Below are 25,162 nucleotides of genomic sequence, written 5' to 3' on the forward strand. Positions count from 1 at the left end.
CTTTGACCTTAAAAGGGTCAGATAAAAGTCATAGTCAGTAGGATTCTTGGACAGATATTGCGGGCTAATTTTGTAGATTTGGAGTGTGCCCGTATCATGATAGAAGCAGACATGACTACAACGCACTGAGGCCAAAGTTCATTTTGTCATGTCACTCGCTCAGACTAAATAAAAATTCCCACAACAACAAATTGCAAAAACACCAATAAGAACCTTTAAGTAAGAACTCTTTAATGTATGCTATCCCAAATGTTACAGCCAATGAGAGTACTTTAGGGGTTTTGCATCAAACCTGCCCAGAGATTCCGAATTTGTGGCATTTGGGGCTTTTATAATGTCCAGGACTGAAGGAGCAGACATTTTCCTAGTAAGACAATTACATTATTGTTATTCAAATCGCGATAACATTGAAGCACGAACACACACACACACACACACACCCATTTAGTATATTGCAAACTTTCACAAAGCCTCACACACAGACATTAAAAAGGATAACATTGAGAGGCAATGAGGCAAGAGCCATGCTGCCATCAATGAAATGGATAAAGTTTACATTTAGTAGCTCTCCAGTTAGACCCAACAGTATCATTTTTATTTGGGAAGTTGAAAGAGCACCAAATTTCTTAATTAACTGAAACATTACTCTTAATGTGAATTTGTGGTTTGGCCATGCAGCTAAGCTAATAGTCTATGCATGTAGCCTATGCAATAAAAAGAATGTGTACAATACCTGTTTAGAGTGGGGATGTTCCCTCTGCAATCAAACAACACAAATCACTATGAGGTTAGTGGCAGGCATCAGGAGAGGAAGACAGTCAAGTAGTAGCAATGTGTTTGTTTATCTCAAAAACGGTTTACTATGCACTGGTCAATATCCAAATGAATGCACCCGGCCGGGTGTCAAAAGGTTGAGCACACATTTCACTTCTTGACTGCTCCCTGTACAACATGCATCATGAGATCTTTAGGCTGCCTTTGTTGAGCTCAAAGCAGGCAGAGGCTCATGCTGTTCTTAGAAACGAGCAAACATCGGGGGTTTTTCAGAATCATGACACATGAACACGTTGTACACACAAACATACAGTACGCACATTTCCTGGCGACAACAATAAGTACGCCCACCAAATCCATCTCAATCTAATGTGATTCAATAGGTGTTGAATCACAAACTAGTTTTTTCATGCTCACTTTTGATCAACACTGTCAGAGATAATCAGTCACAATATTGTTTTTTATCCAGATTAAGAATTTGGAGTTCTATGTATTGCTTGATAAGAGGTGTGCAAATCTACACAGCCATGTATAAGATAAATCCATAAAACTAAAACTGGTTAAATAATAATATTCTTAAAAATAAAAAAATAAATAAACCTTACAGTTTTTAAAAAGCAGAATTTTTGATAGTGCTTTGATCTTGGCGCTGAAAGTGTGCAGGTGTACCTAATGTTGCGGCTGGTATGTGTATATTGACGGCATTCTTCAGTTAACTCCCAGCATGCTAGTTGTGCACAGCGACAGCAAGCAGACAAGAATATATTTGTTCGCACAAACAACCAGACAACAATCACACACTGGGATCACATATGGAACAGAAATGTCCTGATTCCACGCTACAAGCATGTTTAAATGCTGAACATGCACAAGACAATCCTCAAATTTCTCCCACGAATCTATGGCAACAGTGCCCCCCTAGAAGCACAAGATGACACAAGGTACTGCAAGTGGGAGAACTGACGCCCACACACATTTTAGATGAACCAGTCAAGTCTTGCAATACACTTTCTTTGCAAACAAGGAGCATTTACACAATGGGGCACAGTTAGGGGGAAAAAAACTGGCATGAGTAACCTGAGCACCACATTGGATGAACAAAATAGAAACATCCGCCCATGAGCATCTTGACTTGTGAAAGCAGTCTAGTAAACGTGCAACTTCACTATCTTCCATCTGATGTTATTTCCTAGTTGGTCATGAGGGAATTCATTATGCCTCTAAGACTATATGACCAAAAATTTAAAAAAATAAATAAATAAATAAAATCATCCTTCAGGAAAACGGATGTATGAAAAAAGACAAACCACCAAATACAATTCTCGAGGAAAAGATAAATCATTCATAATTTTGTACTTAAGCTGACAACGTAAAACTCACTTAGCATGACAATTATAAATATTGATTTGTGTCTGCAGAGGAGAGCAGGAGGCAAAGTGAGGCAAATAACTGTTAGCCTTTGGGCATGTGCAATACCTGTTTGGGTGGGAGGTGGGCAGCATGAACTGGAACTCTACTATACACGTGTTGTCCTTCAACTGGCGATGCTGCACGCTGTTGAGCTCATAAGCGATGTATGCTCGGCGCACATAAACCTGCCGTTATGAGGAGAAGAAGGCACACATAATAATAAGTAGATTTGTGAGCACTCCGCATTAAAAATAAATTAGGGCAAAGTAGTTGGCGGACAGAGAAATGATGATCTCACCTCAAGGGCGGCCATTCGGACAACCTGATTACTGTGGTAGAAGAAGTTGGGCAAGACATCAAATATTGATGTTTCGGAAAGGATAAGTTTCTATAAGACAAACGGACGGTCATAAACGCTTATTATGCAGATGGTATGTCAAATCCGCAGGTTGTTCTTGCCTACCTGTAGGTTCTCAATGCAGAATTGGTGGCCATACATATCAATGGCAGAGAGGAAGATGGACTCCACCTGGTTGTGGCGGAGCTCATAAGAGGGGAGGTGAGACGCTATCAATACCTGCAGAGAATGAATTTCTGAATGATTTCATACCTCATTGAATTTTATGATCTTCAGACATTTTATTTTCTATGTTCATACAGTGCTCAACATAAATGAGTACACCCCAACTGCTTTCTTAGAAAACATTAACTTTCCTTGCAGAATCTACATTTTCTATGGCATACAATAATACAAATGGGATTTGTCTTCCTTATTTTGTATTTTGTCCCTCACAAATTTATTTAATGTTGCAAAAATTAGTACACTGTATATCATGGAAGATACAAAACTCAGTCAATAACTGTATATTAATGTTGCACGTCTTCTTTTACTACGTTTGAGTAATTTCAGTGAGCAATGTCACTTTGTTTGGAAGTGAAGAACCAACCTGGCGTGCACGAAGTGCCACCTTCGCATTGGTTGTTTTGCTGAGCTGGGTGAATTCAGTCAACATGGCCATCAGTTCTTCCGTCAGTGTTGGATCTCGGCCACACAGCTGGTCCTGAAGAGAGGAAACACAGCACAACTGCTTTAATATATGCACACAAGTGCTTAAGTGCAGCGCAGGTGTAATAAAATTCCATTTCACCAAATACATGACATCTAGGTGGATTAAATGTGAATAGAAACAAATATCTTCATCGCCAACTATCCAAAATATGATGTACACTTACAATCAGCATTGTAACCAGCAGGTTCTTCTTGGTGACTTGGGCATGGGAGAAGATGTAGTTGAGCACATTTGCCATGTCAACTTTGTTTTCTTCACGCAGGGCAAACACACACTTGTCATAGTGTCCTATCGAATAAGCAAACACATTTGTACCAAGCAATACTGAGAAACCTCAGCCACAGAGAGATGTTCGTTGTTAAAGAGCTCCACCCAATGGAGACAATTAGTATTGCATCTTGCTGTATGGCTCTTGCTAGCAATGGTGCATTACTACAATTTCTCACCATTCTGAAACTGGATCTCTACTTTCAGGTATTGTCGGAGCAAGTCGATTACCACTGCCTTCATGTACCCTCGGATCCCACTGCGATATCTGTACGAAAAATCAACAACATAGACTGCTATTCTTTGCGTATAGTGTCGATCCATCCGCCTGTGACATATCTTATAACAGTCAAACTTCTTAAATACAAGACGTCAGTCTGTATGATGCAATGTACACAAGGTGCAGACGAGCTGAGCTCCAGATTACGGCACTCACTTTTGCACCAGCTGAACAATGCTTTGCGTGTTCATGAAGAAGACTTCTCTTTCAGACTTCTTGTTAAGAGTTGCCGCATGGCTGTCCAGGATGTTTGCAATCTGAAAAGTCGGGAAATAACCAATATAAGCCCACCAGCAACTATTTTATATATATATATATATATTGACCTAATTTTCAATTTCAAGATGCAGAAGTGGAGAGTGAGAGCCTTACATTGAAAAGTATCCCTCATATACTGCTAAGTATGTTCATTTGTAGAATCAGTGACAAATGTTTCCTCAATGACTGACTGGGAAAATGAATTACTTTTTATAATAATTATTCACAGTATATATTTAATATACAATTATCCATCCATTTTCCTCTGCTTATCCGAGGTCGGGTCACAGGGGCAGCAGCTTAAGCAGGGAAGCACAGACTTCCCTCTCCCCAGCCACTTCGTCCAGCTCTTCCGGGGGGATTCCGAGGAGTTCCCAGGCCAGCCGAGAGACATAGTCTCTCCAGCGTGAAAAAAATAAATAAAAAAATCTTCACATTCAATAAATTCTAGCCTACAAACACTTGGTGAGAAATATGAGCTTGCAAGACCTCCGATTTACTACGGTACAGTAAACTCCTGCATTGCCGCGATTCAGTATGTGTGAATTCATCTATATTTAGAACCTATCCTCCATTGCTAACTGAAAAACTCAAATATTTGCCGTTTTGGCGCTCAGGCCAAAGCAATAAAAGTATCACTTTGGCACCATCTTGTGGCACCTTGGTGCCAAGGCCATACACTGTATTGCTAAAAGTATTCGCTCACCTGCCTTAACTCACATATGATCTGAAGTGACATCCCCTTCTTAATCAATAGGGTTTAATATGATGTCGGTCCACCCTTTAGCACTATAACAGCTTCAATTCTTCTGAAAAGGCTTTCCACAAGGTTTAGGAGTGTGTGGAGAGAATTTTTGACCACTCTCACAGAAGCGCGTTTGTGAGGTCATACATGATGTCGGACGAGACGGCCTTTTTCTTATCGATATAGATATTAGATCCATGCACATGATTGACAAAATGGTTAATGATTTTTAAAAATTATTTCATCACACCCATCCTCTCAACAGGGAAGGTTGTGGTTTAGTGTTTGTGTGTATAGAGTGGACCACCTGCTGACTGGGGAACTGGCAGAGCACTGAGGTGATGTTGCTGGCATACTGAGCCATCTCCTTCTTGATGGCTTTCTCCACAGCAGGGGGGATGCGACCTGAGACGCTGGTCATAATGTCTTGAAGCTCCAGCAGTGGCAGCGAGGGGTCGCGCATGGTTTTCATCAGCCTTTCCACCCACTCTTTCAACTGGGAATACAAACGTTGTGTATCCAAGCGACATCTTACATTTTGTGTTGCTCTTTTTCTGTTTTTATCATCAGGGGTCTCATGAGATCTCACCTTGGCGCTAAAGAAAGGCTCAGGGAGAACGTAGCCGTTCATGACGTGAACAAGGTAATCCAGTGTGTTGTGGAAAACTCTGTGTAGTTTTTCTCCACGTAAAGCAACAGCCTGGGTAGAGGGCAAGGTACCTGTATGCAACTCTGCCTGGAAAACAAACATAAATCGTTGGAAAACATGCAAGAAATATTGATCCCCTTGTTCAGCGTGTTGTTGACATTTTAAAGAAATGCTGATGAAGTCGCAATAGCCTGATCTGATGTTAAAGGGAGGCAACAGATCCTGGCAAGCAAAAAGAAATAAAGTAAACATAAAAAGATAAAAAAGTGAAATGGTGAAATTACATTGTGTTGGGCAATAATATGAAGGTCAAAGTGCTAACAGTCAATAGATGAAGGCTGCTCATCGCCCTGACCTGTTGAACTCGAGTTGGGTCATCCAGTTGAAGTTTGGCAATGATGCAACCGGGCTCCAGTGACGCTCCAGTCCTCTTCACATAGTGAATACAACCAGACTCGGCAGCTGTGAGGGTCATGACCATCTTCATCACCTGCAGTTGACATGAATACAGTCCACTTGACAAATGCATACAATGTGTACACTCTGTAGGCCAAAAAATAAAGAAATGACTTACCTCTATTTCAGCGTAACACTGGCCAGAAAACACATGACCGCCATCTTCGACTGTGTACTGGATGATTTTTCCTGCCGAGGGAGATCGCAGCAGCGATGGGTCGTTCTCCTTTTCAAAAACACAGGTCTTGTTCCCTATGGTGATGCGATACCTTTTGAGAATATCGTCAGTTGACATCATAAGTACATGAAGCCTATCTTGCAGTGGTGCAGCTCAAGTGCAAATGGATACATTTGTCTCACCTGTCTACCTCTTCCTTCATGTAGGTAGTGTAGCTGCTGCCGTCATAGGAAAGCAACAAACCACCGTCACTTAGCCGATGGACATCGACTTCGACTGTGGAGTTGTTCATGATGAGCACGTAGGAGTTGGGAGACTGGCGAGTCACGGTCAGGACGTACTTAATGCCTTCATAGATCAGCTCTACATCCACTGTGTTGAGAAGTGTGTGCGCTGGCAGCACCTGCCCCCTGGATCACAATACACACAACCTATGAGCAGTGTCTCTTACGTAATCATAGTCAACACTTTGAACTTGAACTACGAAATTGAAAAGAAAATGAAGTGAGAGGTTGAACAGAATCCAAAATCTTCACAACAGCAAGGGAGTAGAGTACGTAATGCCAACAATGGCCAAAAAAACCTTGCAAAACAGAAGTCAAAAGGTGGGGATTGCTCCATGTTTAATTGTTTACATTTATGATTACCAGTTACATTTAGAAATTACATTTCTCCACATTATTTTAATGCAATGTCTAGCTACATATCCATAGTATTTAAAAGCTGTACAGTGGCAGAACTACTGACCCATGAACTGTTTAATTCTATGTATTTCTATCATTTCCTAATGGGAGAAATTCATTGACTCTATCTGAACAAATCAAACAAACAACGTCCTGTAATGGATTATGGTTGAGTCCTGAGGGTCCAGTGTTTCATGTGAAATGGACAAATATGATGGCCGCACGCTTACCTCTCCAGAGAATGCAGGAAAATGGACACGCTGTTCCTTAAATTAACATCTGCGACATGAAGAGCTCCACTCACGAGTCCCAGCATTGTGTCGGGACGCTCAGCCTGAATGCAACAGACAACGTTTAGAATGGCCCGGTACCAGAATTACATCAAGCGCTATATTGTGGCTCACTTATGTCGATACAATCTTTACACACTGAGAACACACTTCATTAGCCACACCTCCACAAGTCAATGAGATACAGTTCTGCTGTATCAACAATTCAACCTCTTTTGACTTTCAACAATTCTGTGGCCAGTGAGTGTGAACTGTATACATAATGCAGTGTTTCTCAATCATTTGGGGAGAAGCATTCAGTGGTCGAAGAAGGCTCATCTGTGCACACCTGCATCTTCTCAGAGATGAGCCTATCCAGCCAGCCCGTGTCGATGCTGTTGTGCTGAAAGCTTTCCGTTTCCAGCAGCTTGATGAGGTATTCCACAGTGGTTCGAAAGTCTCCTCTGATAGACAACTCCTTCAAAGCTACCACCATGTTACTAGAAAATCACACATTCCCCTATCAGATTAGAGCACAGCAAGTAGTTCATATATTCGTTTGTAAATCCGGTCACAATGGAAAATACACATACGAGATGGCTTCTTCACGATTCTCTCCCCAAGAAAAACAGTGTCCAAATTGGGAGTCAGCAAACTCGTGCAGTCCGCCAGCCGCTGCAACACTGAAGTAACCCCACACATTTTTGTTGCTGCGAAAGTTCAGCTCTTGTACTGTTCCAGAGCTCGGCTTGAAACCCTGCAATTAGAAATGAGGAAAATGATGAAAACACACATCCAGAAACTATGAGGAGAAACCTTGTCAAAGACGCATTTAGATGAGCAAGAAGCATACCTCGTCTGGATTTTCACTGGTGATGCGAGCTGCAATGACATGTCCTCGTGGGGAGGCGGCTGTGGACAGAACCTCAAAGTCGATGGGAGAGTCTCCCCAGGGCTGCATCCCATAAAGCATCCTGATGTCTTTGATTCGGTAAAGGGGGATGCCCATTGCAATCTACAGTGAGGTATAGAATGAGCCCAAAAATGACAGTTGGATACAAATCTTTTTTTTTCCCCCCCAGATGTTGAATTCCTAGACAGTATGTTTATTTTTTACTTGTATAACATTTTGAATAGTCCTTGCATACGAATAAAGCAAAGCTTATACAGGTACTGAATCTCCTTACATTGTACATGATTGTGTACGTGAAGTGCACCCCTGAAATGTCGGGTGACATCATGTTACATTTTTGGAGTGACTGGTGTTTGAGATGTCACCTAATATCTCCATCGTGAAAACAAAGGAAGGCAGGAATACTTTGGGGGGAAATATGACGTTCATCTCCTCTACAGACATGACTCAACTGAAAAACACTATCGAGCTGCGCTACGTTTGCCTGCAAAAAGAATGCGTCACTCTAAACAATGACGTCCGATCAGCTCAAAAGTGACAGCTTTCCCCGCAATGCCCTTCAGCTCGACTGCCGCTGACCTAAATACACGCACAATCCTGAACACAGCGGGTGCACACCATGTGACCAATTTCAGCTTCAACTACTGCATCGGCAACAATGAGGTCTCTCTTGGGCAGTTAGTTGCCATGGAGATAGAGGCCTCATCTAACATACAGTATTGGATGCACTCAAGCATAAATACTGTCTGCTAGCCGATGGTCAGAGATGCCCAACAGGTTGTGGTTGGTGTACAGCTTGTCTTTTTTTTTTTTTTTTTCCAGGGAACTCACTTGCAGCTGGGCAGCGGGCAAGTTGACATCAGCCACCATCTCGGTGCAGGGGTGTTCAACCTGCAGACGAGGGTTGAGCTCCAGGAAGTAGAAGCTGCCATCTTGGCTGTACAGGTATTCCACTGTGCCCGCACTCACATAGCCCACCATCTTTGCCAGCTTCACAGCACACTGGATAGAGGACACATTTAACATTCATTCAGCATCCATCCATTTTCTATACTGCTTATACTCTTGTGGGATGTGCAGGAGCCCATTCCAGCTAATTTTGGGAGAGAGGCAGGGTACACCCGGGACTCATTAATTCATCACATTTGTAAAATTACTTTCATCAAGCACAAGGAGGAGTCTATATTTAGGGTAAACCACGGGTTCCTGGTTGTTTTACACAAGTGACTGGTTTGTTTTTGTTTAAAAACGGGCCAAGGAAGATTCTGAAGACATGAGACAAGGCATTATAAGCACCGACAAGAGTGGAATATTATCAACTGCAAATCATGAAATATAATATATAACACAGGACCGCAATCCGACATTATTGTTGGGCCTTGGGAGAGGTCTGTGAACTATTAGGTGGTCTTGTTTCATAGCACTTTATACCCTTTCCATATCCTCGAACACATCAGATGTGGCAATGGTAGCTGGCGCTTCCTCTATAATTTTCTGGTGTCGCCGCTGCACTGAACAGTCTCTGCCGAACAAGGAAATGGCATTGCCGTATTGGTCTGCCAAGATCTGGACCTCCAAGTGGCGGGCATGTTTGGCGAGCTGCATGATGAACACGCGGGAACCTGGAACTTCTGCCTGGACCTTGGGCATGCAGTAAAAAAATCTTTACCACGCTAATCATGAATTTAAACTTAAACATTGTCCTTAATTTGAACATACTTGTCTGAATAGGTTTGGGAAATCTTCTGTGCAATTGACTTTACGGATGCCTTTACCTCCCCCTCCTTCTGAAGCCTTCACCATAACAGGGTAGCCGACCTTCTCAGAAGCCTGTCGGTACACACAAACGAGTTCATCGCATCCACGCAGGATTTCACAGCACAATGCAGCACATGTGACACTGGAGGCTCTCAAGGTTCACTTTGACAACCCACTTACTTTCAGGCCATCGTCTACATCCTGGATGCAGCCCAGCTCGTACAAGTCATGAGGAACATTGATAATGTGTTTCTTTTGATTGACTTCAGACCATTCGACTGTCAGGCCTGGGAGACACAAACAGGGACCATATTAAGCATGTACATCAAGTTATATTACATATATACATATTAAACTCTTTTAGCAAATGCTGTGATATCAGTGAGCACGTCGTTAAGAACTGAAAGTGTACGCCTCAGTCTTCTCCATTTTGTCTGAGTCTGAGGAGATGCGCAAATAATAGATAAAAAGGATTTTTAAAAGAACTGACATATTCTAGCAGAAGTCAGAGACTGTTTTTGTAAAACGGAATGGGACTCAAAGCAAAGCATACCAGTTCCGCTCCATGGCAAGGTGGGGATGCCAGCTGTTTGAGCCACAATAGATGAAGCAATCTTATCTCCTAGTGCCCACATTGCTTGGCTAGGAGGGCCTGAGGAAGAAGTACGCAGAAAAACAAAACAACAAAAAAATCCAGCAGAGAAGTACAATCTGCGTTATGACAGATGAAGAAAAAAAACATATCTTACCCATGAAAGCAATGCCGTGCTTATGGAGCAGCTCTGGCAGTTTGGGGTTCTCTGAGGCATGACCCCATCCAGGCCAAACAGCCTGCAACAACAACATGAATCAATTAGCAACTTCACACCAAACAGCCTGTAGGACAACATTAATCAATTAGAAACTTGATCCATCACAGTGCTCAAGGTTTTATTAAACACATAGGGGTACCTGCACAGGTATTCGTTTGGCAATGTCCAAAATGAGCTCCACGTTGGCATAGTTGTTATTATTAGTCCCTCCAGGCACAGGCACATAATGATCGGCCATTTTTATGTACTCTGAGGGGAAAAAACAACTAAATATTAAAGCCAAATTGCTTGGATGAGTCATCCTATGTCTTCCTCATAACCACTGGAGGCCAGCTTTGCATAGCATCTGGGGATTCGTAAAATAGGTTGTCAAGTATAAGCCAGCATTATAGTCCTCAAGTCTCTCTTTTGGATTCATTTCTCATATAAAACATATATGGTAATTGAATTTGTAACACTTGATGTTTTGCTGTGCTATGTGACATCAAATTAACTTTCTCCTGAATAAAGTGTACTTTATGTTTAGGGATGGTCTTGGCAATCCTCACCAGCATTGGCCTTCAGGTCCTCCGGGGTCACCATCACCACAAATCGGATTGCCCGTTCGTTCCGAAACATCTCGTAAGCCCAGCGGCGAATAGAGCGCATGCACTTGACTGCAGCAATGCCATTGTTAGCGATAAGCACCTGTAGAAGCAAAATAGTACTGTTATAGTTCAGTATCAAGGAAGTAGTCCAATCATCCTACATGGTAAAAGGTAAAGATTTCAACTGTTGTGCACATGAGTAAGACGAGCTTCATAAGATGGCGTGATTGTTTTTTGCAACATGTAACCACAACAATTACCTTCTCAATGACCTTGTTGCCACCAAAACGTGTGACAAACTCAGCAGGAGATGCCACAGTGAAGTCCCTCTGCAGATCGATGCGCCGGCGATCGCGATTTTGCTTTATCAAGTGTAGCCCGGACATGCTCGGCCTGTTTACAGAAGTACAAACATTCGTTATTGTCTCCATTCGGGGTATATAAAGTAACTATGCACGGAACAAAGCGAAAACTGCCAGGTGCCAATTTTCACCAATTTGTCTTCAGCAGGTGTGCACTGCTGGCCTCTGTTATCAAGAACGTCAACAGTCACATGGTTGTGGGCACAGGGTCTGAACAGCCGGCTTTTGAATCAAGCAGACTTGAGTCAAAGTTGGTGTTTGCTTTAGCAACAATCAACATTCTGCACAGTCCTCAACAGCCATTGCACCATATAATTACTACACGTACTTGCGATAGTTACACCATTCAATAGTTTCAACATGAGCTACACTTCAGTGACACATTCCACATTCTTGGAAAGCAACACTAGGTGAAAAAAATGTAAATAAAATAAAAAAAAAAAGAGTGGGAAAGCGGATCCTCCTAACAAGGGGGAGCCTCATTTTATGGACAGCACGCTGATCAGCGACCCCATAACTACAAAACTATTCAAACTAAACAAGCTCTTTGCCTCAAGCTCCACCCGAATGGGGGTTTGTACAGGGGGGAGGGACGTTATGCTAAGCTGGAGGGTGTTCCAGCGCTTGAGGCCATTTGGCTGACTGGTTTTTGTGGCCTGATGTTTTTTGCACGATTGCAACACTCTCAAAGTTACCAGGAGATCAAGAACACACTCCTGCTGGATAGACTGTTTTTCAAGGCCAACTGTGGAGCAAAAGGTTAAGTCCTGAGAGTGAAAATTAAGATGTGGGAGAGGGCAAAACCAATATTTCCACTTTGAATGGCAGTTGCAGCTTGTTAAAACAAAACTGGTCACTCCAGCCAGATGTGAAATCGAATTCTAAAAATCAAGCCACTAAAGGGAATTCAACCACAGTGTGCTAAAATAGCTACCAGAAGCTACAAGCCTGTATTGCTTATCAAAATGAAAAGCTCCATTAACAAGGCAGATGGGACATTCATAAATGTTTTCCCAACCAAAATTCCAGAGGTTTACCCCTACTTTCCATCCAAAAAGCCACACACCAAGGGAACACAGAGAGACTCTTTTCAGCAGCGAGTAGCCAATGAAACCACATTTTTCACACATGCTGCAAAACGGGCAGACCACAGACGTGAAACTCCGGGTGAGGCCTCACTAAGTCTGACACAAGTCTTATGTTGGAAGCTGGGGGCTTCATTTTGCATCTCACATTGGTACTGTAAATATAGACCAAATTATTCCAGGCTGCTCAGTGCAGAATGAAGCAATTACAGGGAGTTGAGAAATATTAATGGCAACAAGTGCTCAAACTGCAACTGATTTAAATGATACCTAAAATTGAAATAGAATATGCACATACATCTATTCTATGGCATCACTAGTTTAACAGTTTTATCAATTCTACTGTAATGACCATCACAGTTTCTATGCTGTATAATAGTAGAATCCAATCCAATTATTTAGTACTACTATCAGGTGTGGTTTCTAACCTGAGATTGTTGTGCATGGAGCCATCAAGGTGCTCAAAGTTCATGTCATTGGTGCTATCGGAGCTCCCGGACGACGGTGACAAAGAACGTCCCTCCTTCTCCACCATCTGCACATCCGGCTTCCCCTGGACTTCATCTTCCGAATTATCCTCGGACACCGATCCCACAATGAAGTGGGGGTGCGCTGCCGATATAGCTGGGGGCTTCTTGGCAGAGTTTTCCTGCTGTGCCATCGCTGGGTGACACGCACAGGCTGCAACCACTGGACAAGGAAGACAGCAGCAGAGAGGAGGCAGCGCAAGTTATCAAAGACAGTCAAGAGTCCAAACATCGTCATACGGTCGGCTGACATGACATGCTGTTTGTCTGCTTGCAAAGATAGCTCGCTTAAAAAGATAGTACAATGATTACGCAATAGTCGTTGCAACATCGTAATAACCCAGACATGGACCGTCTGGACACAGATCCAGGATTTGGACACTTTACTTCAATCCATGTAGACCAGGGGCTATTTGTGGTCCACCGTCTACTCTTTCAGCAGCCCGTTGCATATGTTGAAATTCGCAATTGAGAGCCTGTGTCGTTTGTATTATCCTCTTAACTTACTGCAAAGCGTGGCAAGGCAAAAGAAGAGCAGAAATAAATTTGTTCTCATCGCTCGCATCCTCGTTCTCCACCAATCACACATCGCTAAAACTAGTTACAACATTTCTATTCATATTGATAAACATAGAAAGCTAATTCAGTTACAGCAGCAAGTTGCGGGAATCACAATCGTTTGACACCCGTCTGCTCGGCTGTCAAGGTCGGCTTAGTACAGTTCGCTCTTGTTTTGGTTCTGCATGTGGAAATGTGATTCTGCTTTTGCTCAGTTCTGAGGCGGATCAATCCTTTTGACTTTATCACCAGGCTGTATTTTAAATGACTATACATGTAATAAAGATGAAACAACAGATTTCCTTTGCATATCTTCATCTACACTAATGGATTGCTTTTAGAATGTACGAAAAAACAAAAAAAAGGAAAGTAGAAGAATGTCAAACTGACTCTTGCATCCTTTTATTATTTTATATTTTTTTCGGCCCTTGGGAGAAAATGTTTGGACAACGCTGATTGCAGCCTACTGAAACATAATTATGTTTAAAATATATTTTAAAAAATAGTCACAGGAAACAACAATATTACATTTAAAAAAAGCAAATAAAGTTGAAGTAAAAGCACTGATGGAAAGTATTGTGGCAATATAAACACGTGCTGCTTTCCACCTGCAAAGAACAAATAAACCTGTCGCAACGGTTACCAAAGAAAGCCTACTTTGCATTATAAATTCCTAAACATGTCGTTAACGCTCATCCTTCACGTGGACTCCACGTGTTAGTTTGTGGGAACTTGTGGCCGTCGGTGGTCTCCAACTTATGTCAGGACACCTTTTACCTACCTGCAACAAATTGGCTGTGGAAGGACCAGAAAAACAAGCCGAGCACTGCTCAACTCACACACTTCTAATCAAAGCGAGGGGAACACCCCCGAGAGACCTAAGACGATACAAATATGCACGGAATTATCAAAACGAAAAAGAGTCTTCTTTATTTTATTTTTTTAGACAAGCTGCCAGGTAGCTTTTGTCCAGACTGCCATCTCTCGAATAGTAGCTAATGATCGCGTTTTTGCACAACACACAAATGTTGGATATACGCTTGCTAGCTCGCCGACAAAAGCTCATTTGACCAGCCGGTGCACTATAAACGTTATTTTCTGGACGCATTGGGTAGATGACGATGATGATGATGGTGGTGGCAGGTCCGGAAAAAAAAAAAAAACTCTTCAACGTCAACTCACCGGTGGAGATGAACCGGCACGCAATCCTGAACAGTTGAGTTGAACAGCTCAATTCATGACTGGCGTCTTTTAGACAAGTCTGTGTCCGTCGTGAAATCACGTCATGATGAGGTCACTGTCGTTCAGTGGCTTTGAACACCAGTATGGGGTGATGTGACGACAACACACAGCCAGGTTACTTCTGAACATTCACCTCTGACCCCAACTTCCGATATAGAAACACGAGAGATAGAAGCGGGAATGCTGCCACATCCAACATGGCTGCTAGAATTCCACTCGTGGGTGTGGAAACAATAGTCAAATAATTCGTTTAGGACTACTTTTTGTCATAATGGTGTTTCGAATGAGTATATATGACTATACAAACATAAATTTAAAAAAAATACAAAATTACAATATAAAAATTATTGTAATAAAAATATTGACCCCTAACAGGACAACAAAATAAAGGCAGTAATATAACTCAATTCTTTCTTCAAGAAGATTAATAAAAATCATTTTCAACAAAAAAAGTTAAGTTTATTGTACTTGAGATTCCTGTAGCTAATAAACAACGTGTCTATATGATCGAGCTCTAGACGGTCTCATTCCGAGAACCAATGAAATATGAGAAGCGTTTCTGTGGGCGGGTTTAGGAAGAATTCAGAGAGGCTGTCCAGGAAGTGATGGCCACGCCTACTGGCGTGTGCGGCATGTGCCCGAGCAAAACCATGGAAACGCTACAAAAAAAAAAATGGGCAAGTACAGTAGTATATGGCGAAAGCGTGCATCCTTACCTATGCATGTTTTCACTAAGTGAAAGTAGGAAGACTGTATTTTATAACAGTCTGGGTCGAACGCGCATCGGACTCTCACAAACCTATTTTGTCAAAGAATATATATATATATATATATGTATATATATATATATATATATATATACATATATATATATTAATAATGTCTTAAAGCGTTCATATTGATAGCCCGGATAATGTTTAACATTTAGTAACAAGAGCCAAAATATATTATTATTATTATCATCCATCCATTTTCTGAGCCGCTTATCCTCACTCGGGTCGCGGGCGTGCTGGAGCCTATCCCAGCTGTCATCGGGCAGGAGGCGGGGTACACCCTGAACTGGTTGCCAGCCAATCGCAGGGCACATAGAAACAAACAACCATTTGCACTCACAGTCATGCCGACGGGCAATTTAGAATCTCCAATTAATGCATATTTTTGGGATGTGGGAGGAAAGCGGAGTGCCCGGAGAAAACCCACACAGGCACGGGGAGAACATGCAAACTCCACACAGGCGGGGACTGAACCCCGCACCTGAGAACTGTGAGGCTGATGCTCTAACCAGTCGGCCACCGTGCCGCCTATTATTATTATTATTATGATTATTATGATTATTATTATGATTATTATTATTATTATTATTATTATTATTATTATTGAGGAAAACAAAACAGACATTTATTACCTGACCTGTGACCTCAGGATCCTTTCGTGTTTTTGTAAATTCAGGTTTTGCATGTCTGCACAGTACAATTGTATTCCACCAGGTGGCTTTAAAGGAGCATATCTTTGTCAATGAAGTTTTTTTCTTCCTTATTATCGTGCAAAAGCCATGCCAAGCAATTTTATTTTTTCGTTGTTCTTTTTCTTGGTCTCGGTATCCTAGCTACCAATTAAAAAAAGAAACCGCAATCACATTGTCTTGCTTCCTTTGCAAGACTGAAAGTCAACAAGAGAACCAAATGACAAGAAGCATTAGAGAAGATGATACATTACATCCCATTGGGAATCCTGCGGTCCTGGTACTGGACTTTAAAAAAAAAAAAAAAAAAAAAAACAGTGTTAAGGTAAACATTTACACTAACGTTGTCTTTTCTGTAAACAATAACATTCACATTGGGCTTTAAGTACAGTACTTGCACGCAAACGACGCTGCGTAGTCCTGAAACATATATTTCTAATATTGTAATCCTCTCGTATAGCTGAATGAAGTCAACAAAAAATATTTGAAAATCCTCCTCAGCATAATGCACAGCGAACGACAGCCGTCATGCATCTATCAATGTTCTATACATTCTTTCTGTTCAGCGTGACGGGGAGCTGGAGCCGATAACCTTGCTGACTTTTGGCAACAGGCGGACTCCACCTTGGCCTGAACTAATCGCCAGTCAGCAGGACACGCAAAGAGATAAGCAACCTTTGAGCCCTCACATTGACCCCGGTCACATAAATGCAAATTAAATAAATGCCGACTGCACGGAAATTAGGTGAGTGAGCCGCTACCCCAAGCACACATTCGAATTTATATTTATCGCAGTCAAGTAAACTGTACTTTTATTTTTTATAAAGGCAGAATTGTACCTCATTTTGTGGCTGGTGATTGCACAAAGTGGTGTTTTGCCCGAGCAACAGAGGACAAATGAAAGGACACATTTCATTCCAGCCCTCTGTCGGGTTTATACAGTGAGTGCGCAGTTGGAAAAGTGATCACCGATTTCAGCCCCGAGTCTTTTGTGTTGATCCTGAAGTCCCAGAACGGCAGGTGCACCTTAACTGTAGTCCTCTCCTCTCGCCTTACACCTTACAATCCACCAGAGCTGTCAAAGTTTTGTGCTGACGGCCAAACTTGGCCGTTGACCTGCTTGCCGCGTTTTCCGAGCCAGTGGACATGTTCTCTCGGTATGTAGCCCTGCTCAGTCGAGAAGAAAATTCACACAACAGCACATGCGAGGGAGGGTTTCCAGTTCAATTTTCCTCTTGGGGGACTACCTGACCTCTTGGCGCCAAGGACTCCAATTGTGTGTCACGCCTGCATGAATATTCTGTCCTAACGTGAAGAAGAGTTCACAACAAAACGCGTGCACTTTCATAACAGATATACTGTAAATTATTAATGAAGTGCACATATTAGCATGTCTACTTCTATATTTTCAAACCGGCAGTACTTTTGTATGTCTCATCAACATAACTGAATATGTAGTGGCGGCTTCAGTATGTAATTCGCCTGGAGACAGCAGTGCTTTTGCAGACAACAACATGATACGTGAGTTTTTCTTTTCTTTTATTAGTGACAACACACATGAGCATCCTGAGTTTGCCAATGAGTGCACATAGTGCTGCTTTGCCACGTCAAAAGAATGTCAACGCGTACAGGTGAAACGGGTGAAAAAAAATGGCACTTTTAATAATGATGACTGAAACTTTTCTTAAGATGTGTAGTCTTACAATGTGTAATTTAAAAAACAAAAAAGACAAAACCAATGGTATTTACACGAATAGGCAGGTTACAACCGTGTCATTCAAATTAAGAATAAATAGCAATATCGCTGTCTTAGATGTACAATGAATAGTCCACACAAACCAATCAGTGATTACTAGAAAATCAAATCAGTTGAAAATACTTGTGGAGTGCTGTAAAAAAAAAAAAAAAAAAAGCCTTGACCTCAGCTAACTGAAACTTTGTTCATGAGATATGTATCATTAAATATCAATCAGGTTCTTAGTCCAGTCCAGAATACAGAGGTTACCTTTGACTCTGATATTTTAACAAAAAATCCCACGGACACACTCAAAGATCTTGTAGAAAGTTTAATTAGAAACTAGTGCGTGTGATTATATTGTGATGTTTACATTTTATTGATTTGTTGACATTGATTGTCATTGAAATGTGCAACGCGGAGCTCAACAGGTTTTCACGACTTGAAACATTCAGAGGTGTTTATAAATTAGAGAGAAAGTGATTTATCATACACAACATTTTGTAAGCTTTGGAGTCCATCAGAGGAAACGTGAACATTTTTAAGTGAAACAGTCTGCTCGCTTCTGGCCGTGCTATTGTTGTGATTATCAGACACTGGACTTTTCTCTTGGCCGTACAGTTTGTACTGCTCAAATTCAGTTGAGTTAGAAGTTGCTGTCGACGGCTTTTGGCTCGCCACGGCAGCAGCTGGGATTTGATAGGGGCTCATCCGCAACCACGGCAGGGAGCTGTGAAAAGAGCGGTTTCTTAGGAAGGCCGATGTCGTCGAACCGGTCGGGAGAGCTGGAGTCATTGCAGCAGGTGATGTCAAGTAGCTCCACGGGTATGCGAGCAACCCTCCAAAGGGTGGTAGTGACAGCCCCTGTTTATAGAAATCAACGTTACAAATTCGCATTTGAACATCTCCTTGTCACCCAAAAAATATAGATTGTTCAGCGAAAGTATCTTTTTAACTTGAAAAATCCATTACATGCAATCCAATGCTCACACTGCCAGAAATAATACATCCATTACAAGATGTGTCAGAAAGGTCCCAGGACTGGTGTAACAAAATATATACTTCAAATCCAAACTGCATATTTTGCCCCTGGACTCGAGCACACGCTCCCAGCCTTCATGCACCCCTGGAAGGATTCTTCCGGGATCTTCCGCAGCACCGTCGTCACGCCCATCTTGATGTCGTCGCTGTCTTCAAAATGGGTCCCCTCGATGACCTCCTTGAGCTTGCGACAAAAAAAAAAAATGCCAGGTGAGTTGGGAGGTCTCTCCAGTGCGGCGATGTTCTTCTCGGCCAGGAACTGTCAGATGCTCAGGGCATTGTGAGCAAGCGAATTGTCCTGTGGCACAACTCTGGCCTCTTGTCACGCACTGAACGAAGCAAACGCCACGGGATCTCTTTGTACACGTGCTGTTTTATCGTCTGGCCCATATCGTTTGAAATATACTGTATCTTTTTTAACACCAGTACCTGACATTTTCCAACACACCTTGAATCAGATAAAGATGGACTTTTAGCATTCATCGTCGCGTTGGAAGTTTCTGAACTATCTTTGACTACATTCTTATTCCTTTCAAGTATTTGTGTGATCTGATTTGGAATAAACATGGCTTCATCTCAATATACAATCCCCCGCTTAAGTGGTGCATCTTCAACATACCTGTGGCACCAACACATGCTGTGACAGGTGCAACATGAACGGAGATGGCGAGGTGATGTTTTGGGAAGATACGCCTCCGTGTTCTGGGTCATTTAATCCCGAGCAAGAGGAAAATATATGTCCCATAGATGTAGAGTGAATAGCCCCTGTCTTCATTGGCAACCGTCCCTGGTGAAACAGCAAAGGTGGTCCAAGCTCAAGACACTGCTGACTGTTTGAGAGAGCCGCAGTCTGAAGATGTCCAGTACTAGTGAGCGACGATGAGCTCTGTGTTTCCGCTAACATAGGCGGTGTGCCGTCTTGTATTTGACTCTCGCAGCTTTGCGAGGACTCGCTCTCCATGGAGAACCTCTCACGCGACATCGCTGGCTCCTTCTTGTCGCTCTTCGCCATCGGCCGAGATGAAGACGCAGTCCGAGCGCCGCAGCCTTCGCCGGCATCCTCACCCTGTCGATCAATATCTGAATCGCTTCCGGTGTTGTTCTCATCTGTTGGGAGTAAAACAGTTGCAGCGCATTTCGGCCCGACTTGATTTCATTACAGCTCTGTCAGAGTACGTCGACTCAGTGAAAGTACGTGACCAAATATTTGGAGAAAAGAACAAGACTGTGTGATTCAATTCAAGGGGCCAGACTTACAGCTGACGTTTGGGTCCTTCAAATTGAATCACACTTGTTGTTGAGCTCTACGTTTGAACAACTTTCTCCTTGTGTCGTGTTCTTTATCTTGCCGGCCCCAAAAGCTAAATCATTCATGTTACTGCAAACAAGCTCGTTGACACCGAGCCAGACTCACGTTGCACGCAATGCCTTCCGCTATCACCCACACGTGAAAGTGACACATATCCATGGATTGTCTGGAAGCGACTAAGGCAAAAATGAGTGCACTACTTACTTGGCTGCAAGCAGCACAGGTGCTGTGGATTCAGTTTCTTGTGGTCGAAATGAACAGAAATTGTGCTACACGCACTATAAGGAACTTCTACGGGCAGCTTCATTCTCTTCAATACGACATTGGCCCTCATAACAGGAGTTCAGAACAATCAGATATTGTTGCTGCCATTAGAAAAAAACCCAATATTTGCACTGACCTATAACGCAACTGAAGGATGTGAATTCAGTGACTAATTTATGTCTTGCGTACAATTCATAAATGATTTAGTGGCTAAGCGAGTTTATGTTCACAACACATTGGTATGTCGTGCAGAAATTCACACAACAACAAGCTGCTCGTCAACGAAACGGTCATTGTGTCACCTTCACAGTTTGGCACGGAGGTCCCACGCCACGATTCCTGAGGAGAGCGAAACGGGTCACCGGTTCTGGGCTGTTCCCACGAGTCATCCGAATCAGCGCAGTCTGCTTTGTTCTCCTCCGGCGGCGGAGAGATGCTTAAAGCATTGTTCCTGCACATCGTGAACTGAGATTAGGTCTCCGTGAAGACGACCGAGGGTTCTGCACCGATACAAGTCGGCCTACCTCTTCTCTCGTCTTCCGTTTCCCGTGTCCCTGAATCCTTTGGCAAATGGGTTGTTGTCAATCTTTAGCTGCGTAATCTTGCAGAACACATGACAAATTGCCAGTTACTCATTTCAAATATCAGAACATACAAAACAAACAGTTTTCGTGATGTCCACAATGCGTGACCTGCTTCAGTGAATCCAACTTCAGAACATTGCATTGTGGGTATCTCGCACAAATGCAAAGTTATCTTCGGTGCGTGGTGAGCTTTGGGTGAGCTACCTTCTCATTTTGATACGCGGTGACAGCAACAAACTCCGTCTCCGGGAAAACATAGGTCAAGAATGTGCTGTATGGAAGTTTCATGATGTCGTTGGCTCTCACAATATGAAACCTGGGCTGGTATTTATGCATCGAATTCAGAATTGTCTAAGAAAATCGAGACAAACAAATGAGCAAAAGCTCAACGAGCGAGACAATTTCAATCATCGGTTCTTTACGTATTTGTTTCTAAGCGACTACTTACAAATCCGTGTTTATCCGATATGTTGTTGGTGAGTTTGAGTTTGTGGAATGCCACCGGCTTGCTCATCCACTGTTCCCCATTGGACGGACTGTCAGGATGAATGTACATGCGCTTCGGCATCTCCGGGTCGGCTTTTCCGGCGACGATCCAGCGGGAGTTGTGGAACTTGTAACGGAAGTCATCAACAGCGACAATGTCCATTAGCAGGATGTATTTGGATGTTTTATCGAGTCCATCAACCTTTACTTTGAAGGGTGGGAACATCCTCCTGAAAGAAATGGAGAGCACAAACCTCGTTTGGTTTTTTGGGAATGGAAGAAACAATGAGAACACCGATTGTAAATATTGTTAAATTACATTGAAAAAGACTTTTCATTCCGTAGCTTTCAACCCGGCACGAGATTTTTATCATCCTGTCTGTCCTTGTGTGTATTTTATTCCCCCCCCCCCCCCCCCCCCCCACATCTTTTATTGCCGTGAAACAGAACTTTGTTTGACGGCCGATGCTTTTAAAGTTATTGATCGGTGGATTGATTGATCGATAATTGACCAGCTCCAACATTATGTGCACAAGTGGTTCAAAAACCAATTTGGATTGAGCCTGCAATCAAAAAAAAAAAAGAAAAGATTTGATTGACAACAATGTTTACTATAGCGGTTGAAACCGCTGAAAATGAAATCTTTCACGCAGCGAAATTGGTCAAACCATTCGATGGATGGATTCACATGAGATTTGCCTCTCCTCGGGACCGACATGGGATTCATCTCCTCTCACCTTCCCGATTTGGTAATAACCATCTCCGTCCCCATTTTGTGGAACTCGTTCCATAAATCCAGCGATTCCAGCGTGACTTTGGGCTCGTCGCACAAGCCGTCCGCAGGCTGAAGGTTCTTCAGGGAGCGCAAGTGGGCCGCCTGCTGCTGCCGGCTCAGTGCCGCGTGCAGCCCCGCCTCGGAGCCCACCTGACGCTCGGGCTGCACCGCTTGCGCGGCCGAAAGAAAGGCTGGCAACGGCAAGGCAGCCGCTCGCTGAGCTTGGAAAGGATAATAAGCCATGGCGAGCGTGCGTTAAGCTTTGCCTCCATCAAAGTGGGCAATCGTGGTTCGGCCCACCTGCCCAGGACGCGCGCTGCCGCATACCACCCAAAAGTGGCACGTCTGGAGAGCGCGCGAGAGAAAAAGCATCCAAGAGTTCATCAATTCCAGGAAGGGGATTGTTAATAAACTCCAGAGAAGCTCGAGTACGTCCGGACAGGACAGGGCAGTTGACCCAAACACTGAAATAGCTCCAGAAACCCAAGTTGCGCGCTTCAGTTGGCAGCGCAGAGATGGGTGGAGTTTCACTGCCCCCGACTGGAGGCACTTCGAGACTTGCGAGACTTGCTTGGGGAATGTTTTATTCACGATCATTGTGTCACTCACCAACTTTTTTATTTTCGTTTTTGCTCCAAAATGCTTATCCACACACACACACACACACACACACACACACACACTGGAGGTTATGGAAAGAGATTTACCTCTTGCGATTTCCTACTAGTGCTCTGAATTGTCCATGCATGCACTATTACGCTCTTTGTCCTCACTAGTAAGACAATGCAGCAAGTTGTAGAATGACTATAGGACCCCCCCCCCACTACTGCCTTTACTAGTGTATGTTTTTTTTTTTTTGCGCACTAGTAGAACGACTTGGGTGTACTAGTTCTAGTGAGGCAAAACTGTACACTAGTTGACATCGATTTGTACTACGGACGCCCCGAATGACTTCATTTAATGTTCATAAAGTCGTTATAAGACTAGTGCACAGTGCCTCAAAGTAACATGCTGTTGTTCTTCATTTTGGGGCCCAAGGCAAACCCAGTCATGTGCCCTGCACATCTGCGTACAGAGGCAAAGAAGAAAGATTGCAAATAGGAAATAAGCTTGTCATCAACTCAAAAGAATTTGACAATTTGAGAAAATGATCCTATTTCCTGAGCTAAAGTCCTTAAAACCCTTTTTGAGGGTTATTTTCTAACAAGGGCATGATCTCAACAATTTTACTTTAATTGATCAAATAAACATGAATTGACATTGAATATAGTTTACCATTTTGACCAATTTCATACTCATATGTGAGTATTGTGAGGAAAAGCGTGAAAACTTGTGCCCCTATCCAATTGATCTCTACTAGGATCCTCCACGGTTGACACTGACAGCAGCGCTACTGCAACTGACAAGAGCATCTGGCTCTCCATTCTACGTCACCCTGAAAAAGGTTGAAACCTTTGGCAGCTTTGCTTTTCTTCTCTTGAAACTGTTTTCCTCTTGCATTCTCCGTTCTCCAATCTTTTGATCAAACATCAAATCCAGAACAAATACAAATTGCTATACATTCAATAGTAGAGAGAGAAAAAAAGCCATGCAAAATCATGTTTCCGTGCCTTGCTGGATGGCAGTAAGTGTTGCTCCATAACCACCGTTGCAGAAAAGTCTACATGATCATTTCCCTAGTTGAGAATTAAGAATTCAACAAATATGCACCTTTCAGGTCACAGCAGTCTGGAAGACTATCTCAACACCATTTCTGTTCCGTTCTGTTTGCTGACAATGTGTCTCCAAAGTGTCTGCGAGCCGAACTAGCATATCCCGTCGAGACTCATGATGGACTTTAATGCAGCGCCGCCTGAGGGATCGAATGTCACAGGCGTTCAGTGTCGGTTATTCGGAGAGATTCTTATAATGAATTTTAATAAATGTTTGAATGATATTGTGGATGGCGCGGTGATTTAGTGAAACTCCCCACGATTGAGTAAAGGCTAATACATTTGGTTTTGGCAAACATGTGCACTGTACAGTAAGTGCATGCGTGTTGTTACATCAACGTGGAGCTTCCGCCGAGTGTTGCATGGAAATATCCGCTAAACCAAAAGTCCAGGCTTGAGTGCACTTTGCGGGCTCCAGGCATGTGGTATCGTATCATCATTCTAACTTCATGACGACCATCCCCATCAAAAGCCGAAGGCGGACAAAGGATTCGGAGCGCGAATGAAGGCGAAACCTCACTCGGATCGGAACTATATAGCAGATGACTGTCGTTCCATTGAGAGTTCATTCAATCGGTAGCCGTGCACAATCAAATGAGATCCAATGCAAGTGCAATGTGTGTGTCCGTGCCCCCCCCCCCCAAAAAAAACCAAAAACAAATAGCTTTCCTTCAAGAAAATATCAGTGCTAAAATTTTGAATGACACTGTCAGAGCAGTACACATCCTGTAATTGCTAAATAAGGTAACCAATATATAGCCTATATAAAGTATTTATACACATACAGTAGAAACAGTACTGTGCCAATGTCTTAGTCCACCTCTGAGCATTGTTTCTTTTTTTTTTTTTTTGCCTTTTGTTGACTGGTAAAAGGTTAGGAAAAAAACTAGTGAAAGATTTATTTCCACAAA

General features: G+C 42.8%; 2 protein-coding genes across 9 annotated transcripts in view; both read right to left on the minus strand.

Moving 5' to 3' along the window:
- The window catches only part of acaca (acetyl-CoA carboxylase alpha), a 34,873-nt gene extending 19,863 nt beyond the window's left edge, over positions 1 to 15,010 (minus strand). For 4 of the 5 annotated variants that reach the window (XR_009785092.1, XR_009785093.1, XM_061751288.1 and 1 more), the window contains exons 1-28: positions 14,824 to 15,002; positions 12,985 to 13,246; positions 11,370 to 11,502; positions 11,071 to 11,209; positions 10,662 to 10,771; positions 10,460 to 10,541; positions 10,264 to 10,362; positions 9,891 to 9,997; positions 9,672 to 9,782; positions 9,384 to 9,593; positions 8,784 to 8,954; positions 7,893 to 8,054; positions 7,633 to 7,796; positions 7,389 to 7,539; positions 7,001 to 7,104; positions 6,270 to 6,497; positions 6,028 to 6,178; positions 5,809 to 5,943; positions 5,394 to 5,540; positions 5,112 to 5,300; positions 3,958 to 4,058; positions 3,701 to 3,789; positions 3,418 to 3,542; positions 3,132 to 3,245; positions 2,648 to 2,761; positions 2,483 to 2,572; positions 2,251 to 2,369; positions 734 to 757 (exon numbers count right to left, since the gene is read on the minus strand). Coding sequence is in view for 2 of the 5 variants with exons in the window: in XM_061751288.1 (XP_061607272.1) it covers positions 734 to 757; positions 2,251 to 2,369; positions 2,483 to 2,572; positions 2,648 to 2,761; positions 3,132 to 3,245; positions 3,418 to 3,542; positions 3,701 to 3,789; positions 3,958 to 4,058; positions 5,112 to 5,300; positions 5,394 to 5,540; positions 5,809 to 5,943; positions 6,028 to 6,178; positions 6,270 to 6,497; positions 7,001 to 7,104; positions 7,389 to 7,539; positions 7,633 to 7,796; positions 7,893 to 8,054; positions 8,784 to 8,954; positions 9,384 to 9,593; positions 9,672 to 9,782; positions 9,891 to 9,997; positions 10,264 to 10,362; positions 10,460 to 10,541; positions 10,662 to 10,771; positions 11,071 to 11,209; positions 11,370 to 11,502; positions 12,985 to 13,217 (3,602 nt within the window). In the remaining 3 variants the exon portion in view is untranslated. Of the gene's footprint in view, positions 1 to 733; positions 758 to 2,250; positions 2,370 to 2,482; positions 2,573 to 2,647; positions 2,762 to 3,131; positions 3,246 to 3,417; positions 3,543 to 3,700; positions 3,790 to 3,957; positions 4,059 to 5,111; positions 5,301 to 5,393; positions 5,541 to 5,808; positions 5,944 to 6,027; positions 6,179 to 6,269; positions 6,498 to 7,000; positions 7,105 to 7,388; positions 7,540 to 7,632; positions 7,797 to 7,892; positions 8,055 to 8,783; positions 8,955 to 9,383; positions 9,594 to 9,671; positions 9,783 to 9,890; positions 9,998 to 10,263; positions 10,363 to 10,459; positions 10,542 to 10,661; positions 10,772 to 11,070; positions 11,210 to 11,369; positions 11,503 to 12,984; positions 13,247 to 14,823 lie in introns of all 5 variants that reach the window. The other variant, XR_009785094.1, reaches the window with a different exon arrangement.
- Positions 15,011 to 18,394: 3,384 nt separating this feature from the next.
- LOC133467600 (T-box transcription factor TBX2b-like) lies at positions 18,395 to 23,092 on the minus strand. Of its 4 annotated transcripts, none has more exons than XR_009785261.1 (8): positions 22,502 to 23,092; positions 21,727 to 21,994; positions 21,483 to 21,629; positions 21,219 to 21,295; positions 20,997 to 21,145; positions 19,741 to 20,228; positions 19,071 to 19,305; positions 18,804 to 18,944 (listed from the first exon to the last, which is right to left on the minus strand). XR_009785261.1 is itself a non-coding variant. In XM_061752643.1 (8 exons), the coding sequence occupies exons 1-7, from the start codon at positions 22,780 to 22,782 to the stop codon at positions 19,144 to 19,146; spliced, it is 1,572 nt and encodes a 523-aa protein (XP_061608627.1). In that variant the 5' UTR covers positions 22,783 to 23,092; the 3' UTR covers positions 18,807 to 18,944; position 19,143. The 4 variants fall into 4 exon arrangements, 3 of the variants coding, with proteins under 3 accessions (XP_061608625.1, XP_061608626.1, XP_061608627.1); XM_061752643.1 differs by having other exon boundaries at positions 18,807 to 18,944; positions 19,143 to 19,305; XM_061752641.1 differs by lacking the exon at positions 19,071 to 19,305 and having other exon boundaries at positions 18,395 to 18,944; positions 22,502 to 23,091.
- Between the last annotated feature and the right edge of the window lie 2,070 nt (positions 23,093 to 25,162).

The sequence above is a fragment of the Phyllopteryx taeniolatus genome, chromosome 17 (assembly GCF_024500385.1).
Source record: "Phyllopteryx taeniolatus isolate TA_2022b chromosome 17, UOR_Ptae_1.2, whole genome shotgun sequence".
NCBI lineage: Eukaryota > Metazoa > Chordata > Actinopteri > Syngnathiformes > Syngnathidae > Phyllopteryx > Phyllopteryx taeniolatus.